This window comes from Mastomys coucha, unplaced genomic scaffold, assembly GCF_008632895.1.
Source record: "Mastomys coucha isolate ucsf_1 unplaced genomic scaffold, UCSF_Mcou_1 pScaffold5, whole genome shotgun sequence".
Taxonomy (NCBI): domain Eukaryota; kingdom Metazoa; phylum Chordata; class Mammalia; order Rodentia; family Muridae; genus Mastomys; species Mastomys coucha.
The window spans coordinates 63,407,734-63,432,173 of record NW_022196911.1 but is presented as its reverse complement, the minus strand read 5'-3'; the positions used below and the strand labels follow the sequence as shown (position 1 = coordinate 63,432,173).

At 52.8% G+C, this 24,440-nt stretch overlaps 2 protein-coding genes across 4 annotated transcripts in view; one reads left to right on the top strand and one right to left on the bottom strand.

The window, feature by feature from the left end:
* The window catches only part of Ntn1 (netrin 1), a 199,053-nt gene extending 183,241 nt beyond the window's left edge, over positions 1-15,812 (top strand). For both annotated transcript variants that reach the window (XM_031350911.1, XM_031350910.1), the window contains exon 7: positions 11,904-15,812. In XM_031350911.1, coding sequence (XP_031206771.1) covers positions 11,904-12,232 — 329 coding nt within the window. In that variant the 3' untranslated portion in view covers positions 12,233-15,812. The remainder of the gene's footprint in view (positions 1-11,903) is intronic.
* A 5,087-nt stretch (positions 15,813-20,899) lies between these two features.
* Stx8 (syntaxin 8) overlaps positions 20,900-24,440 on the bottom strand; it is a 239,198-nt gene continuing 235,657 nt past the window's right edge. For both annotated transcript variants that reach the window (XM_031352893.1, XM_031352892.1), the window contains exon 8: positions 20,900-21,074. In XM_031352893.1, the coding sequence (XP_031208753.1) occupies positions 21,007-21,074 (68 nt within the window). In that variant the 3' untranslated portion in view covers positions 20,900-21,006. The remainder of the gene's footprint in view (positions 21,075-24,440) is intronic.

Sequence of the window (24,440 nt, the reverse complement as noted above, 5' to 3'; positions counted from 1 at the left end):
TCACAGGTTGTCAGGCCGTGGCCATCCAGGTTCAAGCCCTACCTTCTACCAGGGGTCCACGGTCAGCTTCCCAAAGAAAAGGCTTCTTAAGAAATGATACCCCAGAGCAGGGCAGAAGCTTCCGGCCCCCATGGAGGAACAAACCTGGGTCTCCACAACAGGCTTACTGTCCTTGAGAAATAAAGGAAGGACTTGGCCTCCTTCAAATTGGGGTAGAGGTTACAAGGGGGACCTGACCTCTCTTGAAGCCTGATCGGTGCTCCTAGCAAAGCAAAAGGCAGGGTGCAGTGAGGAATGTAGCCACTATCCTCCCCCCATCCTCAGCGGGGCAGGAATGGGAGCGGGCAGGCCCTGCTTGAGGAGGGCTGGGTGGGAGTAGGCTGGGACTGAGTTATTTCTGAAAAGTGCTGCTCCATGGTGTCAGTCTGTTCTTTGGATGCAAGGGGAGAAATTGTAACATCACTGAAATGGATCCCATGGACCTTCCACCTGATTCTTTTGGACTCAGCCTGGTTTTGTTCTCTCCCATCTATTATTCCAGGATTACCCTGCCCTGTGGTAGTGCCCTTGTCTACACCAGGTTGACCTTTCCTTTATGGACTCAAGACCTCAAATCCAGTGGGTGTTCCTATATTCAGCGGGAGGGAGCATCCTTCTTGGGTGGTGAAGGGTTGGGTAAGGTCTCTGGGCACCGTGCTAGCCTCTCTTTTCTGTGCGTCTTCTCAGGTCCGACAAGACCCGGATGTACTGTGCCCCCCAACCCCCACTCTGACTGTCACTGCCTAGCTCTGTTTTTTTTTCTCCTTCTCCAGCAGCCCCGGGAGGTTCCGAATCAGTCTCTTTTCTGTTTCCCTAGCAAGATAGCTGGGCTTTATTTTTTGGCTCACAGTTTCTGAAGTCCAAGAGTGTTTTCATCCACTCAGCTTCTAGTGAGGGCTTTATGCTGTGTCAACCCATGGTTGTGACACAGAAGAGAAGAGGAGACACAGGGAGCCAGGTGCCTTGCAAGAGCATGCATGCTCTTAAGATCCTACCTACCTTTCGTGGGAATGCTCATGAGCGTGAACTCCTCCTGACCCAGCATACCTCCAGAGGGCCCTACCGCCTCTCAGCCCTGCTCTGCTGGGGACCTCCATACAGGTCCTGGTAGAGACATACCACATTCTAAGCCCTGCAGGGGTTTCTGGTTTCAGTAAGGCCATTGGAAGTTATGGAAATCTCCTCAATGCAGTTCAGTCTACCAAGCTGCAAGGGGGTCACGTGAGTTCCACAGAGGGCTCAGAGGAGCCAGGCACTGTGGGATATGTCGGGCCTTGGGGCCTGGTTTGAAAAGGTGGAAAGGGGGCTAGGCAGGGTGTTGGCAGCTACAGGTCCGTGAGTACTGCAGGGGGTTACCCAGCATTACAAGCCTTGCTCCGAGGCTGAGGAAAGGCTTCTCGTTGGGCTTTGCTGGGCTGTGGAGACTCTTCTAAGTATCCTTGGTTGGCCAGACACAGCCTAGGTGAAATGTGGCTAGGCGGCCCTCCCATCCACAGAAGACTGGGCCAGCCCAGGGGAAGATGGGCTGAAGGAAGACAGGAGAGAACCTGCCTAGATACAGAGGAGGTGAGGCCAAGCCAGGCCAAGGAAGGGAACTGGCTGGGAGGCCTAATCCCTGCTTGTTTGCTGACTGACACTCCGGCAGGGGGCCAATTAGGAAACACATTTCCTTCACATCCAGGGCCCTTGGATGTTCCCCGAAGCTGCTAATTAGAACCTAGGTTTTGCCACCCCTGCTGAGAGAAGAGCCCCTCTCTCCCCAAGCCCCACCAAGATAGGCTTGACCTGGGGCAGCTAAGTGAACTTTCTTTCAGGCTCCACTGACCCTGAGTGGTAGCCAGTGGACAGAAACCTACAGGCCCTGAAGGCCGATGGGAAGAGACTTGGCTGTGCCAAGGTGTGCCAGCCCTGATCCCAGACCAAGCTTGGGTGGGTGGATTTTAGGCAAGGCAAGAAAGAATAGGGGTCAGGGAGAGCCTCAGGCCAGGACCTTACCTGGCTGCTGGCCCCCATCTAGAGAGGACCTCCACCCCCCAACCCCTACCCCCATGTGGTGGGGAAGATGGTTCAGTCCTTTCCCATGTGGAAGCTTCACCAGTCTGGGCTTCCAGTTCCTCATGTTTCAAATCAAGGAGATATAATATCCAAGTGCTAGGCGCCATGGCTAAAGAGGCTATTAGCAACCCATGGAGGTCAGGTCGTCCGTCACCTGTCCGCCCCTCTGCTGGGCGACCTCAGTTCTCTATTGCCCTCTAGGGGAATCCAGCTTACCTTACAAATGCTCCAAAAGCCAACACCAAGCCCAGTGTGGAACCCCTGCCATGAAGACAGGTTTTATTCTCAGAGCACCTCGCCATACTCTGAAGGAATCCTTCTTTTGTGGGACGGGATGTGTGTGTATGTATGTGGTGTGTGTGTGTGTGTGTGTGTGTGCATGCATGCATACATGCTCCCCCTCACACCTTGACTGCACCCCTGTCAGCGCAGACCTAGGTGGCACAGTCTGAAGTCACCTGCCCGGAGACTCCTTTACTTAGTGTCCCAATAGCTCCAGAGATGTCTGCCCCTGAGGTCAAGTGCTCTGGTCCAGCACAGCCAGAGGGGATATTGTTGGCTGCGGCCATCTATTTCCTGGGTGTCTCCTTCCCCTTGTTTCTCTGCTTCTTGGTGGAAAGCTCCTCTGTCTTGTCTCACATCTTTAACTTTGTACAGTGTCCTCCCTGTTGCATTGAGCTGTGGCTCATAGATGCCACCCATGTACAACACACACACACACACACACACACACACACACACACACACGGTGGTCCTGCCAGGGGGACCTAGGGAGTCCTGGTACTTTATCCCTTCTCACCCTGGAGATTTTCCCTCTACACACATTCACTAAAAGCCCTAGGCCATCCTGGGTCTGCATCCACAGATCTGCATGGCCCAGGAGGTTGGGCCTCAGGGACTACACATTTGGAAGAGACATACACAATAAGAGGCCAGAAGAGGCCTGAGTGGGGTTTCCCGGGGCCTGGTAGCCTCTACCCCCAAAAGCAGGGATCCCATGGCTGGTAGAGCCTGAGAACAAGGAGGGCAGGGGTGCTGGGTGACGGGGCCCAAGTATCCTCTTCCTTCTCTCTGGGATGCGCATCAGCCGTTGTTGTGAAAGGTGAGATCATCTCTCTCACTGATTCTTGGAAAAGTGCTTCATTCCCAGAAATGTTTATTAGTCATTCCCCTGTAGAAAGACATCTTGGCACTACTGGCCGGAAAACTGAAGATGCTTTCACATGAGCCTCGAGTGTTCCACCTGACGGCCCCTGCCAGTGGTTTCGGGGGGACTCCGCTTGAGGGGAAGTGCTGTGGACATCTTCGCCCTGTGTGGCATTTGTGCTATTGTGCTGTGGCCTAGGTGGCCTGAGCACCAATGGAGAGCTCTGAGATTAGCTCAGCAAGCCTTGGTGCCTAGGAACCTGTGGAGTCAGTGGAGTCGCTGGGTGAGGATAGCTGAGCCAAGACTGGGCTCCCTGATGGCCTGATGGCCTTTGTGAATACCTAGTCAGTCACTGCATCCTCAGCTGTGTGGGAGGGAGGGAGGGAGAGAGGGAGGGAGGATTGTTCTTATTCCTGTGGTTCACCAAGACCTGACAAGGTAAACGGGCAAGCTGGGTATCCGCGCTGTGGAATCCCAGGCTGGAGCTCCCTCCTTTCTCATGTCAATGACTTAGCATGTGGCAGCCTGGAGTAGGCACAGCAGCCCTTAGAGGGCTCACACATCCATACCCTAGTGGAACACTGGCTCCCGGCACCAGATCACACTCGGAAGAAAAGCCACACAAACATCCTGATGGTTAAGGAAGGAGGCATGGTTCCCCCTGCGGGGAGCCCCTGAGCTGACAGACAGGGGGGGATGGCACAGTGAGCAATGGCAGCGACGGTGGCAGAGATGGAGGAGGGCTGTGAGGAGATGGACTTGTGGTGAGCAGGGAGAGAGGCAGATGTGAAGGGGGCAGATTACAGGGTGCTGGAATTGAGCAGATAGTTGGCCGTGGTAGCACTGCTCTCGTGGTGGAAGTTCTGCTTTGAGTGGCAGACAGGGCCCAGGCCTAGCTCTCGTCTCAGACTGGGAATAAAGGAGTAGGATCTCATAGCTATGGGCCTGGAGCTTTGCCACCGTGTGAGCATTCTCTCTTCTCCTCCTCAGTGACCCTGGGGTCAGCGGTGACTATCGGCAGCCTCAGTCTCTTCAGAGAGCCAGATATCTTAGCAGCCATGTCATAGAAATGAACTTACTTAGATCTACTCCAGAGACGCTGGGTATGGACGCAGGAATTAGAGTGATGTAGGGCTGCCTACATCAAGGCAAGGTCCCGGGTAAGCCGGAGGCTGCAGTAATTTCTGGGAAGAGCCATGTCACCTGGACATCCTCTTGTTGAGAGAATGGGGCACAGACAAGACAGAAGCAAGCAGCATGGTGCGTCAGAGGCTTGCTACCCCTCCCTAGGGTCACTGGCCCCCTGAGGATCCTCCTGTTTCTCCAGCCAGATGTGACCCCCCCCTTCCTTCCTGAAGAGTGCCAACCACATATGGATGCCAGATGTAGAGCTGGATCTACATGAGTCAGCCTGAGGTCGCGGAATGCGGGTGACCACCAGGCTGGGCAGGAAAGGCCAGACAGCCCCAGTGACAGCTGGACAGTGAAGATTCTGTGCCCACAAGAAAGTGGCCCCCATGGGGAGCCAGCAGGGGGCTGGTACAAGCAGCCCTCCCCAGCCTTGAGCCTGGGCCCTGTCACTATTGCTCCAGCCAGTCCAGAAAGGGGATATAGCTATCCTGGGTCTGGGCAGCGCCAGACTCTCATCTGCCTGTGTGCTAGTCTGCCATATTCTTTTTTGCTCCTTGTAGTTTTTTTGTTTTTTTTTGTTTTTTTTTTTTTGGAAGCAGAGATGTCTAGGATATCTTTCTCCATTTTACAGAAACTCTGAGTGGATGGTCTAACCAGTGTCTAGTGAGCCAGGGCAGAGATGAGGTAGACATCCCCAGGGACTGTAGTCTCTGTCGCAAAGGACCCCAGCACGCCAGGTTTTGATCCTGGGCTTCCTATCCAGCAGTCTCCATAGACACACCAGTTTCCCCCTATCTGTAGTCTTGGAGGATGCACCAAGCAGCCTTCAGGGTTTTGAGAGACATGGCCTGAGGTAACCATACCTCCCAAGCTATCACACTTGAACCGCTTAATCCAGGGAGACCAGCTGCCAGCCACGGCAGCGCCCAACCTTCTGCAGGGGTCAGTATATAGCACTGCTGGCTTCATACTGTGGTTCCTGCAATAGGCCTCAGGTGCTTTATTTATATCTCCTGGGTTTTCGGAGTCAGGCCTGTTATCGATGGGGTGTATTGGTTCTGGTCTATCATGGGACAGAACTCCAGATGTATCATGGGGAAGCTTGGTAGTGCCATTCCAGCCAGGGCTCTGGGAGGGAGGAGCTGCTCTTTGTTCCCATGGTAGTAGCTTCCTGGAGCTGGAGCCTCCGGGGGAAATGGAGGTTAGCAACATTTGCTTGAGGGACTTCTGTGTGCCCTGCCATCTTCTGTAGAATGGTATAAATGTGCTGTCCTGAGTTGGCCCAAACCCTCTCTGCACTAGGCTTTCTTTGAATCCTGGAGGGGGCTGGAGGTGATGGAACCTGGACCTAAGTCACACAGAGGAGGCTGTTTGTCACCTTCTCTCCTTCGGAGGCCAGAACTCTATCTCTGCCAAGAGAGTGAGCCTGGGGCTCACTCATCATCTACTTTCCCATGGGAAGGTTCTGAATCAATACCCAGCAGGCTTTGCTTTTTCCCATGTCTATTTTGGATATAGATGTGTAGGTTGGGGGGGGGGGGTCTAGCCAGTATGGGAGGCAGGTGTGGATGGTTGGAGTATCTCAGGAAACCATGCAAGGTCTTCTGAGGTGGGATGTCCTTTTAGCAGCCTAGTTTATCCAGAGAGGTGAGGGCCGATAGAGTCACTGTACGGCAGAGGCCAGTCCTCCAGATGAGGCCACCGCAGCCTTACACTTGTGAGTCTGAGTGAAGCAGGTGTTGTGATTTGCATAGGAAATGCCTCCCAAAGGTTGGGAACTTAGCAGGTGAGAGACCTGGTTGAAGTAAGCAGGGTCCTGGGGCTGTGCCCATGCAACCTCACCTTGTCCCCAGTCCCCTGCTTGCTTTCTGCTTCCTGGCTGTCAGGAGCTGAGTAGCTCTATTCAGCTTATTTTCACCACCATGTTTAGCTTTACCATTGGGCCTTAAGCAGCAGAACCCATTGGGCACATGTACCACAACCTCTGAATCTGTGGCCCAGATCAAGTGTCTCCTCCATGTCGATTGCTCAGATATTCTGTCACAGTAACCCAAAAGTCGTTCACACTGGGCTGAGCCAGGTAGGCTGCCTTTTGCTCAGGGCCAAGACTAATTAATACCTTCTTCCAAGATGGCTCTCTGATGTCCCTTAGCTCCGGGAGATGGTCTCTCCCCTCTCAAGATTGGAGTGGCAGGAGGCAGCAGCCAGGATCTCAAGGTTGTGTGGCTGGCTCCTGGGCCTGTCAGGGTGAGTCCCCACTTTACTGATGAGCAGTGGACAGGACCGCTATATATAGGTCTAGCCATGTGTGCCCACCCCAGGTCTGCACTCTGCACAGGTGCCACACTTGCCACATAGAAGCCCAGGGAGCAGGGCTTGACCTGGGCTGGCCTGGAAGCGCACAGTCAGGGCTGCATTTCATGAAAGCAGCCGAGGATCATGACATGCTCTTTCCACCTGAAGATTTACAGGGCTTTTGATTTTAATGGTTTCTGTGGGGTTGGTGTCCTCCCCCATCGTTCCTGGCTGCTGTCTCTAAGGCAAATGGGTGACAACTCTTCCTTAGCTGGACTGCCCCAACAGGAAAGTCTAGATGGGTAGGGAGGGAAGGGGAAGTGAGGGGCAGCCCTCAGGAGGGGCAGCTGTGGGTGGCCCCTAGGGCCCACTTTGAGCAACCTATAAATCTTGGAAAGCTCTAGAAAGGCAAGAAGCTTGCCCCTACAGAAGTGCTGGAGAGAGGGTGTGGCCAAGAGGAATAGTTGTTGCCTGTCTAGTCTCTGCTCTCCCGTGGCTAACCCAGCAGGTGGCTTCTGCCCTGCTGGGCCTTCCTCTCTGACTGTGGGCTCTCAGCAAGCCACGAGTTAGAACTGGCTCTAGGTAGAAAACGGCAATTTTCCCTATGGAGGCTCCAAACACAGGCTAAAGGCCAGGGGTTCCCCATGCATCAGGTTGCCTTTCATGGCCTGGGAATTTCCCTGACACTGGACTTAAGGGAGAGGCTGAGACCATTGGGAAGGGTGGCCGTTCCCTCACTTCCATGGTAGGACAAACCTGGAGCTGCAGCTAGGGATATGTGTAGGCAGCAGATTGAATTCTGCACTCTCTGACTGAGCGAGACATAGCTCCAAGGCATCTCAGCTGCCCTTGTGCTGCCTCAGACACTCCTCCAGCCTTGGCCTTCCACTCCTACACCAGGAGCAGCACAAGTGGTGCTGGCCCTCAGAATCTGACCTGCTCCCTGCCCACCCCACCCCACCCGACCTCCCACCAGAGTCACACCTGGACTCTGCCACTGGACTGAGTGGGCAAGGCACCCAAGCTCACTGGAGATGCAGGCTAGAACTCAGGTAGGGGATGGTGGGCTTTGTGGCTTACCCTGCCCTGGTGGCTGAGAAACATGCTTAGCATTGCGAACTGGAAAATTGTTGAGAGGAGCTGACCATGCCCTACCTGATCATGCACAAGACTCGGAGTTCTGGGCTGCTTATACAACAGGGCTTCGCTTCCTGCTTCAAGCTCTTCTCCTCCCACCCCTAGCCCCCACCCCATTAGATTTTTCTCTAAGGATCTGCTCCATCCCCTAGCTGGTTCCACCCCAAGGAGCTCAGCTATAGTAGTAGACAGCCTGGAAGGATTCTTCCCAGCCCTGACTTTGTCTGCATCAAGCGCTTTGAAGGCACAGAGGCTGGGAATGAATGCTGCCTCACCTCAGCTCTTCCCATTGAGCAGGAGATGAGGGAGGGAGGGTAGGTCTGTGGTGTGGAGTCCCTTGTATATAGAAGTGCCTGGAGCATCAGCCAGTGTCTGTCTCATGGGCCCTCCTGTCTCTACTCCAGCACTGGCTGCTCTCAAAGCTGAGGGCTTCCACTCCACCAGCAACCTGGAGTTTAAGGACTCCCAGCATTCCCACCCTCACCCTCATACCCATGGTCACCTTACTGTGAATGATCTCATCACCCTCCTTTCTGAATGGAGGAAACCTCACCTGAACCCCTCTAGAGGATAACATCAGGACATCAGCCTAAAGATGGGGGGGTTGGCACTCAGGTGGGTAGGAGGGATGAGTTGCATTGTGCAGCCATTCGTAAGGCTCTAGCAAAGTGCAGCTGACTGTATAGAAATCTATGGATTGCAGTCTGGGTGGCTAAGAAGTCTAAGACCAAGGTACCACCCCTTCTCTGCTTCCAAAATGCCACCTTGTTGCCGTGGCATTACATGATGGGCTCACTTAAGCCTCTTAAAGGGCCACTGCGCTGCACACGAGGGTGGAGCCCACATACTGCTGAGTTCACTTTTTAATGGCTCCCAACTCCTAAATATTGCCATCTGGGCCGGACACCAATAAGAGGCCCAGAGCAGGGTGTTAAGAGTTCTGTGTGGCCCCAAGACTGGCAGAGCCGTTGCTGAACTGTGCTCAGTCACCTGGCCAAGTGGGATCACGTATCACCAAGTGATATCTAGGTATGGCCTGGATGGAGACCTTGGTCATTCCTGATCAGAAGCGGCAGCCAGCAGCCGGTCAGAGGTGACAGCAGTCCTGGTGTGTGCCACGCGGCTGCCAGAGCGTGCTCTCCCTAAGCGCACAGTGCAGGTCTGTTTGAGGTCACGGTTGCAATGTGTATTTTGAATCTTTTCAGTGGTATGCGCACTGCGGGGACTTGGCCCATGCACTGTGTGCGCTCGCTGCTCATACTTGGTGGGCTTTGTAATGTGCGGAGGCGTTGCCAAGGGCAGCGGAAATGTGGATTTTTTTTTCCAGCATAATCACATGAATCCTGCTGCCACCCTCCCCTGCCCCTGGGGCCTGTGCTGTCTCAGCCTGCAGTTAGGGAGGTCCCTACCACAGAATTGTATCTGCTGGAGACAGAAGGAACTAACTTCTTACTTCTTGAACATAGCAGTGTCCCATAGGGACCCTCAGGGCTCAGGTGAAGCAGGTCTTCTTGAGGCCCCGTGGGAGTTTCTAGGGCGAGGAGCCTGCCTTTCCAGAATAATTCTCTGAGAGGTCTGAGGTAAGCCAGTGATGCTTATCTTCAGAGCCACGCTGTTGCAGGAGCATGAGAAGGAAAGTCTCCTGGGGAACCTTGGGGCCCAGCCCAAGGCTAGACCTTGTCCAGCCAGCTCTTCTCCTGAGTTCTTTTCTGTGAAGCTGAGACCCTCTCAAGCCTGTCCATCAGGCTGAGGCCCGAGACCCCTCTAGTTATACTGGAGTGGGGCCCACACTCATGACCTCATCATAATCGCCTCCGGAAAGGCCCTGTCTCTACATTGTTATTCTCTGAGGTACAGGGATGTTAGGGCTCTAGCAAAAGAGCATGGGATTAGACTACATCATCAAGGGCCCAGCCAGAGGGGCCTCCACACATCCAGCCCATTCCTGGTCAGGCAACACTGGTGGGCCAAGGATTGGCACACAGGGAAACTGCTGTGTCCTGAGAGAGGCTCATTCTGTATTCAGCTCATTTCCCGGGAAAGGAAACCAGGGCTCTGGCGGTAGCTCTCCGATCACTTAGCCAAGGGGGCACTCAGTTGCCACGGTGACCTCTGTCTGCAGAGTCAGTTCTCTAGGCTGGAGGGTTTCCCCACCCCCCACCCTCAGAGTTCACACTGAGTGTTGAATCCCTTGGTGACAAAAACATGGAAACGGTTGCCATGGCAGCCATTCTTTGGAGCCCTCAGACTGAAGTGCAAAGTTCAGGATGCCCAGGAACAGCTGAAATGAAAATATGGGAAAATCCGCCACTTCCCTCACCCAGGAGGGCAGGTTGGAGGGTTCCGTGCTCCTCCGCACCCAGCTGTCCGCTCTCCAGCCTTGGCCAGCCAATGTGGGCACAGGAAGGGAGCAAGGAGGGCCCTCCAGAGACCTTAATGGGGAGTCACCTGGAGCAACAGGGACCCAGGCAGGCTTTCTGACCGTGGAAGAACAAGGGAAGTGATGAGCTGGGCTTCCCTGGAGTCTGTCTCCAAGTCACTGCTGCTATGTCAGGTGGTCCTCAGGGGAGCCCAGGGGTAGTGCTTCTCTGCCCTGTGGGATGAGGTGTACACTGTGTAACATACGGGGGTCAGCACAGGAAAGAAGCTATGGGGATGGAAACGATGTCTGCTGCCCTTGAATGGGGCTGAAGCCTTCTCTAGGAATCTCCTGGACAGTAGAGGGTGACTGGCTGTATGTTCCTCTCTCCCTAGCAATTCCCAAGTAGGCTCCAAGAGGCTCTGTTGACCTAAGATTGGCCAACCTGGGGCTTCTACAGACAGCAATGTTCGGGAAGCCCAACGCATGCACACTACTTACCACTTACAGCCTCTCAAAAGCCTAACACCAAGGGAATTCTTGAAGGGAACCTGGCGTTCCATAAACTTATTTGAACAAAGTTCCCCCATCTATTTTGTTGTTGCGTGTGTAAGTCAGGAGTTTGGGTGTCTTCCTGTTGTTCTCCACCTTGTTTGGAGACAGTCTTTCATTGAACCCAGAACATACTGAGCCCCAAGCATCTCCCTGTCTTTATGACCCAGCGCTGGGATTGTAGCTATACATGCTACTTGGCCCATGAGTTCTGAACTCACGTCCCCGGTGTTTGTCTGGCAAATACTTCACTGACTGAGCCACCTCCCAGCCTCTCTCTCATAAATGTGCCCTTCTACTTGAAAGTGCCCTCAGTAGGAGCATCTTCTCACATATCTGTTGTCTATCTTCAGCATCTTCCCAGTAAACATCAGCATTCCTGGGGAGAGTATGTGAAATGGGGACTCTGGGCTTCACTCAGTTCTGTTGAGTTGGAAGCTCAAGGGTGGGTGGAGCCAGCACTATTTGCAGAAGCTCTTCAGGGGCTTCTGGCACAGTTTGGATTGAGAACCCCTGGAGCAGAAGACTGGAGGGTGGTGGAGGGAGGGATAGTGTTGACCCTGAGAGACTCCAAGGGAGATAGCAGCCTGGTAGGGAGTGTTTGAGGACCCTGGCTGACCCTGGAAAAGCACTTTGGCCATCTGGCAGGCTCTTTTGATGCGTGCTGAGATTCCCTGATTTCATTTTTGTTGAAGTCAGGATGGTTTTTGAGGACAGGTACATCCTAAGGCTTGGGAGGAAGTGATTGGAGCCTTTGGAAATATAGGCATGTGAGATGGTCCCTGTTTCCAGAGGGGTCAGCACTGCTGTCATCAAGGCCACCTGCCCTCAGGGGCAGGTAGACTTTATCCAGAGAGCTAGGGGCATGCTTAATCCATCTACCCCTTCCCCCCTTGCCCAGAGTCTCCCTTATGGATCTCAACATCTTCCAAGAGAGGCAGTGTTAGAGGGCTTCTTCAACAAAGGCAGGAGTAACACTTCTTGGAATAGGGGACTTGGCTCATGTTCTGAGATCGGCTTTGCTGCAGCTCACCTATTGCCCATGGGGAGCCCTTTGCAGTCACTTCCCAGATCTCACTCCAGGTTCTTGTAGGACAATGTGCAGGTAGGGCCCATGCCATCTCAGGACTGGGGCAGCTGGCTGCACTTCCCAGCCATGGCCCACACCAACTGTTTGCTTCCTTGCAGCTGTCCAGATCCACATCCTGAAGGCGGACAAAGCAGGGGACTGGTGGAAGTTCACAGTGAACATCATCTCCGTGTACAAGCAGGGCACAAGTCGTATTCGCCGTGGTGACCAGAGTTTGTGGATCCGCTCACGAGACATCGCCTGCAAGTGTCCCAAAATCAAGCCCCTCAAGAAGTACCTGCTGTTGGGCAATGCCGAGGACTCGCCTGACCAGAGTGGCATCGTAGCAGACAAGAGCAGCCTGGTGATCCAGTGGCGGGACACATGGGCACGGCGGCTGCGCAAATTCCAGCAGCGGGAGAAGAAGGGCAAGTGCAAAAAAGCCTAGCGTGGAGGTAGCGCGGGCTCCAGCAGGGCGCTGGCAGAGGCCGGCAGCCTTGGACTTGGCCCGCCAGGGTTTTTCCGGGAGGGTGGGGACGGGGCGAAGCCGAAGTGGGGCGGGGCCCTCAGCGGCGCCGCCCCAGCCCCACCCTCACACCCCTGGCTGTGCTCTTATGCGCATGGCAGAAAGTACCCTGTATTGACAGGCCAGGCCCTGGAGAAATGAGGACAAGACATAGCTACCTCACGGCGCTCCTTCCAGAACAGAGATGCGCTTCCCTAGGGCTAGGTGGGGGTCGCCGTGGAGGGGTTGGGGGTCCCGAGAGACGGGAACAGAATGGCACAGTGGACCACAGTCACTGTGTTTGATGGTTATTGAAGGGGATGTGAGAACTGTGAATTTTTGGGCCTGCAGCCTGGGCAGGGGCAACCAATCTACCAGCAGACACTAGTCATGCCCCCCTCCTTTCTCCATCACCTGCTGTCTAGGAATTCCCACAGGATTCCAGACTCTGACAACAGGTCCCTATGTCAAAGGGCCAGATGACACTGGGATCAGCCAGCTTCGGTCTCCACTGCCACCTGCTGGGCTGGTCTCCTGGGTGGAGTTCACCATCTGTAAGGGAGAAGCTCCTCCTGGAGCCTGCCCTAGCCCAGTAGGGCTGGCCCAGGCTCCTGGCCCATCAGAGGGCCTAGGGCCTAAGGACCCTGAAGTCAAGCCGGGTGGTCATTGCCTCTGCTAGAGCTGCCTGTGGAAGGAGGCATTGCAAACCAAAACCTCCCAGAGAGTTTCCTTGCTGGAAACTTGGAAACAGCCCTTTTTATGACATTTTCCAGGGGAGGGGAGGGGGGAGGGTACTGGCGGGGGTTTAGGGCAATGACACTATTTGTGTAATGACATCAGCTCCCACAAGGCCTTACAGCAATGTCAACAGCTGGAAAGGGCCTGGTCAGGTCTGGAATGCCAGCAGTTGTATAGGCAGTTTGAACTAGGCTGGGGGAAGGGGCTTGCCTGAGTCAGGACAGGGTTGCTGCTCAGCGAGGCACCTGGTGTCCAAGCTGTAGGTAGGCAAGGCCAGGAATGGTCAGGTTCCTGGGGGTCCAAGGATGCTGTAACTGCTTCCTGTTGCTACCCTCACTGCTGGCTCCCATGGAAAGGGACACAGGCTCTTTTGGTTAAGAAACCCAGTCTAGCCCCCAGCTGTCTCGGTCTAGCCTGGGCAGTCTGGTCCATTCCTTTCTGCTGCCTTCTTTGTGGAGGTCCCCCAGGCCCTCTTCTATGCCTAGCCCTCTTTTCTCTTAGAGATTTAATGTCCTCACGCAGGCAGCTCCAACCTTCCCTCTGGTTTCTTCCTGGGCCCCTTTAGCCTTTCTCTGCCTCCCTGTATTCGGGCCTCTAGCCTCACGCCCCGCACACTGGATGAGAGGCCTGGCCCTCTCAGTCAGGAAATTGGTTTCATTTCCCCTGCCCATTTGGCTGCCCTGAAGGGCCATATGAGGGATGAAGCTCAGCCCCTTAGTGATGCGGCTCCCTCTGCTTCTCCATTTCTGCCCACATCACCACTGCCACTTACTGAGCACCCTCTTGGTGCCAGGCACTTTACTCATACGCTCCTGGCCTATTTCACCACAAACCCGAGAGACAGGGATTCACCCTTGTCCTCATGTTCACTGGTAAAAAGATGTGTCCACGGGCCCAAAGTCACACCAGCACACCAGGGTCATACTCAGGCCCTGACCTTAACCACAGTTGCATATCAGCTGTTAGCCGGCTTGATACACCCACAGCAGGTGAGGGTGGGGTGGGGTAGTGGTTATCGCTGAGACCCAGTAACACCTCCAGAGGAGGCATCGGGAGTGGTGGAGCATGAGGAATGGACTGCCTAGAGGAAAGCTGCAGGGTCCAAGAAGGCAGGTGAGGCCATCTGAGAGGGCCTGGAAAGGGAGCTTGGCTGCTTGGCAAGCGGGAGGAAGACTTTAGAGCTTCAGAGAGAGGCTGGCACAGAGCACACAAACCTACCCTGGCAAGGGTCATGTGGCTTCCCTGGTCCAAGCTTGAGATTGAGGACAAGGGCCACTATCCGGGACAGCCAGTGTGGTTTGTTGGGTGCCATCTGTAGCAAACAACATCCTGCCTGCCTGGCAGCCATCTTATTTCTGTACCAGCATGGCTTCTGCTCTGGACAGCTTCCACCTAGGAACCCTGGATTCCAGTCTCACCTGGTGTCCAGCGAAGCCCCTTAACTAGCCTTCCCCCACCCCCCTGCTAAGCAACAGGGACATCTGGTTAGAAATCCACCAAGGCCTCCTGCCCTGCTCTATGTGGCCTGGCTAATGGGGGTTACATTCAATAGCCAAGATGAGCCAAGTTGTGGATAAAGTCATTGCTGAGGGAGCAGAGCTTGTCGCAGCCGTCACCTCTGTTCTGGACCCGGGTCTAGCCCACCTCTCCCCTGCCTGAGAGCCAGCCTTAGGGAGGCAGCAGTTTCCTCCCCATCCTGGGCCCCACCCTAGGGAGGACGTGGAAAGGGGAAAGGAGACATTCTATATGTACAGTTAGGAAGGGGTGCAAAATGGAAGTAGGTTTTTGAGTTTGAGAGTGTATTAACAGAGTTGTGATATGTAGGTCTTTGAAGAAAACCATACCAGGTTAGTCACTTACCAGTCAAGATTCCCTAGCTGTCCCTTTGCTTTCCATTTGAGTAGTCTGGTCCCCTGTCACCAGAATGCCTCCTTTGCTGACACACAGTGGCACAAAGGTGTGGGGTAAAGGAGATAGTGTGCTCCTGGGTACACCTGTGAGCTTGGCCTCTCTGGCCAGAGCTTCTGTCCCAGAAAGCAAGGCAGGAGGCAGGACCATCAGGCTCCTTCAAATGGGAGGGAAGGTCAAATGCCTAGGGCAAAGCCTTGGGAGTCTCAAGGGTCCTCTCCGTGGGCCTTAGGGACTTTCCAGAACTCTGCCTCAGTGGTTACATACAGGCAGTGGGTATAGGCTGTCTTAGAATTGACCCTGAGCTGGAACAAGACAGAAAGGAAGAGATTCTTCGGGACTGACCTGGGAAATGGTTCCTTTAGGGTCTCAACACTTGAAGGACTCCATCCAGGGAACCTAGAGAGTGGGCAAGTTAGGCTCACTAATGGGCCGTGGGTCACAGACAGACAGACATTCCTGTGGACCAGAGCCACACCATACCCCAGGGGTATCAAAATTGTCTTTGTGGGGCCTTGCCCCTGCCAAAACCTAAGCCAGCCTCACCTCTTGTGTCAGTGGCCATCCTTCCCCTTTCCCTGATCTGGGTAAACCCCCGGCCTCCCTCCTATGTCACCGATTCTGCTCACACAGAATTGTAAATGTTTAGTTGTGACCATGACATATTGTTTGGGCCAGTGTTCCTTTCCAATGCATACTAATATATTATGGTTATTATATATGAATATATTTAATGACATGGAGAAAGTTGTGGATTTTTTTTTAAGTTTTTTTTTTTTTGTTGTTAGAGTTGTAATGGACCCAGACAGAACTTGTAACGTGGGCCCTACATGATAGAACTAAATCCAGATATCATTAAATAAACTCTTGTATACTGTTCTGCGTCCCAGCCTTTCTTGGTGGCCAGAGCCTTGGTGGTGGCATGCGGGGAGGTAGAAGGGTGGAGACTAACAGCAACTTAAGGAACATGGCCTCTTGCCCTGGGACACCCCAGCAGGACAGAATCTTGTGTGTTTTAAACAAAGAGCCCTAACTACCCAAAAAAGGCAGGAAAAGTGTAGGCCTGTTTGGAAAGTCCTAGGGGCTTGCTGGCTCTGACCGCTGTCATAACGGGCTCTCAGATGAGCCAGCCTACGCTACAATTCCAGAGTCACTGTTGGGGCAGATCCTTTTTGGTCCTGCAGGAAAAGGAAAAGGAGGTTCCTCTCACCTTGCCCTACCCTCACCACTAGATTCAGAGCCTGCAAGCCCTTTTGGACTTGTATAATTACCTCCGCTTTCTTCTATTCAAGATGAAGGAGAGAAGACAGAGGTTGATAAAACTTAAGAGATCATGCAAAAAAAAAAAAAAAAAAATCCCTGCCACTACCCTGCCCCCAGCTCATTGCTGAGGGTTAGTGCCTCGCAGGGCCTGGGTCAGTGCCAGCACCATGCAGCCACCAGGAGCTGAGCTCAGTGGTTTTGGAGAGGCTATGTTTAAACTTCCAAATGGTTGTGATTTCTTGACTGAACAACAAGCCCGCCCCCCTGGGAGGATGTGTTGCCATGGCCCGTGGCCTGGACTCTCTCCTGCACCCAGTGGTTTTGAAGGCAAGACTCACCTGGAGGCCTGGTCCAGCCCCTGAGCAATGTGGGTCTTGGGGCGCCCCTGCTTTCAAGGCATGAAAGTCTCCTGTTGTAGAGTGGGTAGGCATCTTGAGGATCAACCTCCACAGAACTAGCTCTGAGGAGCAGGGTTTCCAAGCCAGGGCAGGCAGGAACACACATGGACTCTGGTGTCCCAAACCAGCTCAGAAATGGGTCCTTGCTGAACGCCAATGCCTGGTGGTGGGTAGTTTAGGACAGGGAAGCAGTTCCTGGTTGGCTGGCCAGACTGAGGAAAGAACGAGCCTTGTCTGCAGTGTCAGGCTCCCAGGGCCAGCTGGGGCTAAGAGTTCTGTGACTGTTTGGCAGTTTGACTCTCATCTTTGGTCATTTTAAGCCAAGAGTTCAGTTTTCAAGGAGTTTTCATGATACAGCTTCTCTCTCTCTCTCTCTCTCTCTCTCTCTCTCTCTCTCTCTCTCTCTCTCTCTCTCTCTCTCTCCACAAAGCTGTCTGTGTCTGAGTGTGTTCTGACCCCCCTCACAGCTGGGCTCTGTGCTGGCAGGAAACACACTGTTGATCAGAGGCATGAGAATGGACTGAACGACTCATTTGCCCCTTAGGGCCTTTCACCTGGCTGGGGAGACAAGGCACAGACATCTGTCCAGTGCTAAGAAAACAGTATAAGCAGGGCCTCTGCTAAGCACTGGGCCAAGGTGGTGGGGAAAGCTGGAAGAAGATGGGAGGAAGCCCCAAGGAAAATGAGTAGACCTCATCAGGACCTGGGGGGCTGGTTCAGTGCAAAGACCAGAGGCCTACCAAGAAGGGATACTCATCCCATCTCTGACTCTCTAATGGACATGCCTTGAATGGGGATGCCCACCCAGAGTAGATACACCCTGTGGTCTCAGATTAAATAAAGACATATAATAACTTCCCCCAAAAAAGCAGGAGTAAAAGAACTGCAGCCAGTGAGAAATATTAAACGTGTATTTGGCTTAACTCATTGCTTTATCAGCCTGGAGGCACGGTGGGACAGCAAGGCACTCTGGATGGAGATTGGGGCTTTTAGTTGTTGGCACATAGTTGGGAGGAAGCTTGTGAAATCCTGTGGTACAGTAAGAGGATGGATACTTTGGCCTTATATTTTAAGGGGTGAGAGGATATCTACTCCAGCAGGATCCATACATTATTATGGATGTCTAATGTCATCACCTGAGGGGACAGCCATTTGGCTGGCTGCTGGCAGTTTTGACTAGTCAGTACATCTCTTGAAACTGAGGATCCCTTGGGAATTCTACGGCAGCGCTGTAGTAGAAAAGTCCCAAGGATCCAGACTCAAGGAGTTGGTGCACAACCCCAGCAGGCTGGCTGGCAGCAGGCACCAGATCAAAAAGGTGCAGGAGTTTCCATTCAGATCTGCGAAAGTGTGGTGGATGCTATGCTTTGGCACAGGCATTGCAGATCCACTGAGGAGGTTGTCTTGGGGCTGACAGCTAAGGTTCAGTACGATTATTAATAGTCATAACGCTTAAGTGGAACAAAAGTATTGGTTGTATCCAGGTATCTGGATTTCTTTATATGGCATCCAGATTTAAGGTGCATATAATTAATAATCGGTTAAGTTAAACAATTCATATGCTGTTATTTTAATAAGGTTTACTTTCATTGACAACGTCTCTGAAGAGAGGGGTGCTCTAGCTGCCTTGTCACTCTGTGTTCTGTGAGTGGTGTAAGACTTAGTCAACTAGTTCCAGAACGCTTATATCAGGCCACTGGTCTACAGACATATCGAAGCTGGGAAACCAGGCCTTGCAAACCCCACTGGCAAACGCCACTCTACGGGAGCTGTCACCAGGGTTTTGAGGCAGCAGGCTCTCTGGTGCACCCCACTCAGCTGGGTATGCTTGGCTGCTTTTGACGGAGTGGGGAAGCCATCTTTGAGGAAGACTGACTGGGGATGAGTCTCCCTGCCTGCAGTGCCCATGGCTGGGACCTCAGGTCCTCACACCAGAATCTCCCAGGCAGCATTCCCCCTACTGTACCCTGCCCATGGGTATAGAGAAGTGAAGTAACTTGTCCAGGGTCACACAATGCCCTGACTGGGCCTACAGCCCATTCAGCCAGAAGAACAGAAGCTACTGTGTGCAGACATGGGCCAGTGTCTTCCTGAAAAGGGCTTTCAGTGCAACTGAGCCGGGCCCTCGTGGCTCTGGTTCAAAGTGTCCCGCGAGTTGCCGGGGCTTCGTGCTGAGCAAGTCAAGAGGAGGTGAGAAAGTTAAACAGACTATCAATGCTGCCTCTTCTGAGCCCCAAAGTGGGGGGCTCCCAGGAGACACTGTTTGTACAGATTTGGGGTTTCCCACAAGACTGGAGGATGGAGCTCTGCAGATTCTTGGTCTTATATTGGATGATCCATTAGCAACCACCCTGCCCTGACAAATTTGTCTCAGGGCACACTGTGTCTTAAAGCCTTGGCCTGCATGCAGTCCAGCAAGGCTCCTGTCTTCCCAATCACATGGCCCTGACACAAGCGCACCCTTCTTCACCCCCAGTCTGTTCTTCACACCCTCTCTGCCAGTTGACACCTCCCGGCTTACCGTGACCCCTGACATCCTGCCAAGTCAGCTCCTAGGCCTTGGTATCCTCAGGAACTTGGGCATCGCTGGCCAAATCAGCAGCAAACTTTGCCCCTGCCTGGCTTACTCTTACAGTTCTTGTACAGCGGAGAGTGGGAGACAGGATCCTGAGCCCGCTGGACACCTGGGCTTACACTAGTGTTATAGGAAGAGTCCCCTTTTCCACCTGAGCCAAGTGGCAGGCTTCAGTACCTCACCCAGTCTTCCCAGCAGCCCTGAGGTGGGGCAAGGTGGGGCAGTGGGAGGGACTGTCACCTTTTTCTACACGAGGCCACTGGCACAGAAAGGAGACCTGTCTGTGACCACAGAGCTGCCAAGTGGCGTGGCAACCCTTGGGGCTGTCTGCAGCATGTTTCTTACTCAAGTCTTGCCTTCTCTTACTTCCTGTCGTCCTGTGGTAGAACAGGGTAAGAGCTATAAGCTGAGGTGATGTGCTCTTGAGATGAATGTTTCACTGCTGGCCTGAGAGCTCCCAGAGACCCTTTCCTCCGCCACAGAGACCTCAGGCTGTCCTGCCGGCCTGCATTCTGGTGTGAGGCAGAGCCAAACAGATGCCTACATCCCAGAACACTTGGAATCCTTGGTCTCGGGGTCCCAGGAAAGGGCGCCAGCCTAGGTGATGCTGGGGCTTTCTTCCTGGTGCCTGATTCTGTCCAGTGAAGGCTTTGGGTTATGTTTTCTTGAGGAAAGTCACAGGACCTAGCACAGGTAGGTCTACCACAGACACAGGCCTGTCTCCTCCTCACTGAAACCAATGCTATGGCAAGAGTTCTGGCATTAGCTTGAACTCCCCCTCTTTCTACTATAACAACGCAAGGCTGGCTGCCCATCTTGCTTTTTGTAGAGAGAGAGAGGAGAGAGGGCATGCTGCCCCTGCGCACACCTGTGGTCCCAGTATCTTTTGTAGTCAGTTCCGCTCTGGGTCCGTTCTCTAAAATACACATGTGCATGCCCTCATGCTGGACACACACGGCTTCAGAGGCGGTGGAGAGGCAGGCCGGGATAGCCCTGCCTGCTTTATAACCAGGCTTTCCTCTGACTGCTCCCTACCTCAAGCTCTAAGGCTGACGGCTACTTAGAAAGGTGTCAAATTTGTCTTTTGTTGCTGTTTTTTGAGATATCCTCTCTCTCTGTGAAGCCCAGACTGGCCTCAAACTCAGAAATCCACCTGCCTCTGACTCCTGAGTGCTGGGGTTAAAGGCATGTGCCTCCACACCCGGATTTTGTTTTAGGAAGGTGTCAATCTGGAAGGATGAGTTTATTATCGATACAAAATGGGAAAGGTGCGTGTCCAGATACGAAGATGGTCCAGAAACTCTTCAGAGCAGAAATAGGCAGCACTGCTGGGTGTCTAAGCTTTGTGGGAAACTACACATGGCGCTTGACAGAGAGGCTGTTGTCCATGTGGCTATGCCTTCTGTGTGGCTCTTGCCTTGCTTAGGTCCTGTTATCTGGACACCTAGAAACATGATCACCCACTTATTTGCACAAGGGCACGTGGCTCCCCCAGTGCAACCAGCCACCAAGGTCACATACTGCATATTAACACGATAGCCCTCAGGATGCCCAGCCCACAGAGGGTGACAAATCCACTGGCAGCTGTGAGGCAATGGCTATCTGAGGGACTTCTGGCTACCAACAAAACCACTGACAGAAGACAAGGGACATAACTGGGCCAGTGCTCTAGAAAGGTCTCCAGAGCTGCTCAGCTCTGTTCCCTACCCAAGCAATGTACACCAAGAGCCCGGAGCGGTGGAAAATTTATTGAGAGCAGGTGTTCTGTACCAAAAGGGTGCTGGGCTTTCATTCATCATTGGCAGGTGTCACAGCGGGTGGTCCCTTTATTGCTATCAGTTGGTTGGCCACACTGCAACGACCACAATAGCCACGAGCAGCAACAAAATCACCATGATCATCCCTGCAAAAGAGAAGCAGAACACGCCTCTTTCAGTGAGCCACACCAGAAAAAAAGCATCACCCTCTAGAAGTACGCGGAGAGGGCAGTGAGCACAGGCTCAGGCTCTGCAGGCCGGTGGGCACAGCAGACAGGGACTCCACAGAGCCACCTTGAGAGCTGTGCCAAGACTCCTGGGCTGCAAGACAGAATCCTGGGAGGGCCAGGGCCAGGGCCAGGCCTCAGCCTTCGGCTTTCCTGTGCACACCAAGCTCCGCCCTCCAGCTTTCCAATGCCTCCTAAGTGACAAGCACAGACGCTGTAGATGGTGGTCATCTTTGTTACATGGTTTAGAACCCTGAAACACTGATAGAGCAAAAGGCCTGATGTTAACAGGTCATTTCTGCCTGTGGTCTATTTTTGTGCAATGAATAGTTTATTTTTTGAGACAGGATGTCGTGTGTCCCAGGCTGATCTTGAACTCACTTTGTAGCCAAGGATAACTTTGAACTTCTGATCTTTATGCCTCCAACCTCCAAGTGTTGGCACCCAGATGTGTGTCACCACATCTGCTTTGTGTGGTGCTGGAAACTGTAAGCCAGGGTCCTTTTTTTGTTTTGTTTTGTTTTGTTTTGTTTTGGTTTGGTTTGGTTTTTCAAGATAGAATTTCCTTGTATAACAGAGCCCTGGACTTTGTAGACTCACAGAGCTCTGCCTGCCTCTGCCTCCTGTGTATTGGGATTAAAGGTGTAAGCCACCATGCCAGGGTCTTGTACATGCTCGATAACCATTGAACCAACTGAGCCACACCCTCAGGCCACTTTGACATTTCTAGTCACCCCAAAAGTGAAAGGAGGAGCCATCACATCCTTTCCTTGGTCTCTAAAGCTTACATTATTTCTTATCTGTTCCCTTGTAGAAGGGAACCCCTCTGTTGTGTTACTGGATTCTGGTTTTCAGTCTCCATTTCTTTCATCTAGGGGGCTCCTTCGTTTCTTCCTTGTAAACTCGGCTGTGTACGACAGAGTTTGCAGTGAGGAGGTGTGTGCACGTGGGTTAACATTATCATATCTTGGAGACTGGGGAGATTTTTATCTCTTCATTCACTTCTAACTGGGAAACACTCCTGCTTGCCTGACTGCTTCCTGTTGGCCAGAGTCCCACTACATAATAGTTCTTCTACAGCTCCTGACTGGAAAGCTGCTCCTAGCTGGGGTGAGAGGTTTACACCATGCAGTATCAGAAGAAAGAAAACACAATGGGCAGGAGCCAGTGGCCGGGCTGAGGGGGCTATAATGGGGCAAATTCTTGCAGCTCCAAGGCCTGGAGTTCACTTGGGAAGAGGGATGGGTTGTTTGGGAACTATGTAGACAAGTCAGAGAGGAGCATGGCCACTACAGCTTAGGAGGGCTCCTGGTGACAAGCCCTAGCTGCTCTGCTGTGGACAGCAAAGGCTTCTCCAGAGGCTGGGGTAGCCAGTGGTAGAGATGCCACAGGTCTTGAACTTTCAAGTCATGGTGATGATGGAAATGGTGGAATAAGCAGTGGAGGGAGATACAGGAAGCGCTGATTGTCAAGGCAAAAGCACCCACGGAGTCTAGTTTATAGGCACTATGGGAAGAGACCCTGAGCCCCAGCTGATTCAGAGCATTGCAACTCCTGCCTTGCTCCTGACTTGGTTGGTTCCCCACAAAGCTGGTGGAGCTGGCATTTTGGATTGTGAATTTGATCAGGTTGCCTCTTTGCTCAAAGTTCTGCAGTGACTCCAACTGAGGTCCAGACTCTACCGTAGCCTACAAGGCCTCACACGATCTGACTCACTGTCCTGCAGACCCTCTGAGCTCTAGCCCATCTGGCCTCCTTCACTTCTCCAACATGGCACACCTCTGCTTTTGTATACGCTAAACTTACTGCCTGGTGGTCTCTTTGGGGTCACTTCCTGGAGACCTCCTTGGTGACCTGCAGTCACTGGTGCTTTCTACAGCTTCACATCTCCAAGTAGAACTTAGCAACATCACTTTTGAGTGCTAGCTCTCATGTGCCTCCTCCCCTGGAAGGTCAGTGTCCACAGGAGGAACTGTGCCTTTGCATTCATTACTATATTGCAGGACTGGGTGCAGAGCTGGCATGCAGAGACACCATACACATGTAACAAATGAAGAAGCACTGGCTGGGTAGTGGTGGCACACGCCTTTAATCTCAGCACTTGGGAGGCAGAGGCAGGCGGATTTCTGAGTTCGAGGCCAGCCTGATCTACAGAGTGAGTTCCAGGACAGCCAGGGCTACACAGAGAAACCCTGTCTCAAAAAAAAAAAAAAAAAAAAAAAAAAAAAAAAAAAAAAAAGCAGCATGCTGAATATTTGGAAGGGCAAGAAGAAACAGGAAGGTACAGGAAGAGTAAGTAGTAAGTAGGGAGGAAGAAACTGGGAAAACGTGTCAAATAGAAAATTCAAAAATGGTCCAAACCAACCAACAAATATCAGAGGAGCCAAGTGTCTTAGGTTCTAGAAATTTGAAGAGGACAGGAAGTTTCAGCTGAAGGGGTGGGGCTATGAGAAAGAAATATAATGTTGCCTTTAAAGGTGCTAAATGTGTCTACCACAGAAACTGAGTCAGACACATGGCATCTCAGGAGCAGCACGATGGTGCGTGCATGCGTACACACACACACATACACACTTGTGCACACATGCATGCATGCATCCCCTCGAAGGGAAGTGTACTATCCCTCTTGACACCTTAGACAGTGAGTTGATTGCATGCGATAAAGTAGGGGCTTATCCAACGACAAAAAGGGCACTTCAACAGCAAAGAGAAATAAGACTTTTATATTTTAAATGCTTTTGGGCAAACACAAATGCGTTGAGAGGTCATTTTCAACAGTGTTAGGTAAACATAGTGCTGGGTGCACCGAGGAAGTCATTTCTAGTCTAGGTGAGAAGAAAGCCGATAAGCAAAGGCCAGCTGCGGCTTTGGAGTCCTTTGGGCCAAGAGGACTCAGCTTAGCGACCTGATCACAGCAGCTGTGTGTGATCGGTGATGACAAGCCCAGCACCCTTCTGGAGATGTCATGGAAGTATGGATCCTTTCAAAGGCACTAAAGCTCAGCCCATTTGAGGTCAAAGCTAGTCACAAGGTTGGGGCTCAGGACAAGAGGTTGTATTACTAGGCTCACTGCTCCATAATTGGCCACTCTACATTCTGTTTACAAGGAAGCAGAGGTTCTGGAAGGCTGCATGGGAGGGGATCCAGATGGGTCTGCTCTTACCTATGCTTTTAACCTCTTCCTACACCATGGGAGCCCACCCAGGGCTCCTGACAGCCAACAGAACACAGGGTTCACCAGGGATAGAGGGCCAGACTCTTTGGGACTGAAAAATTAGGATACAA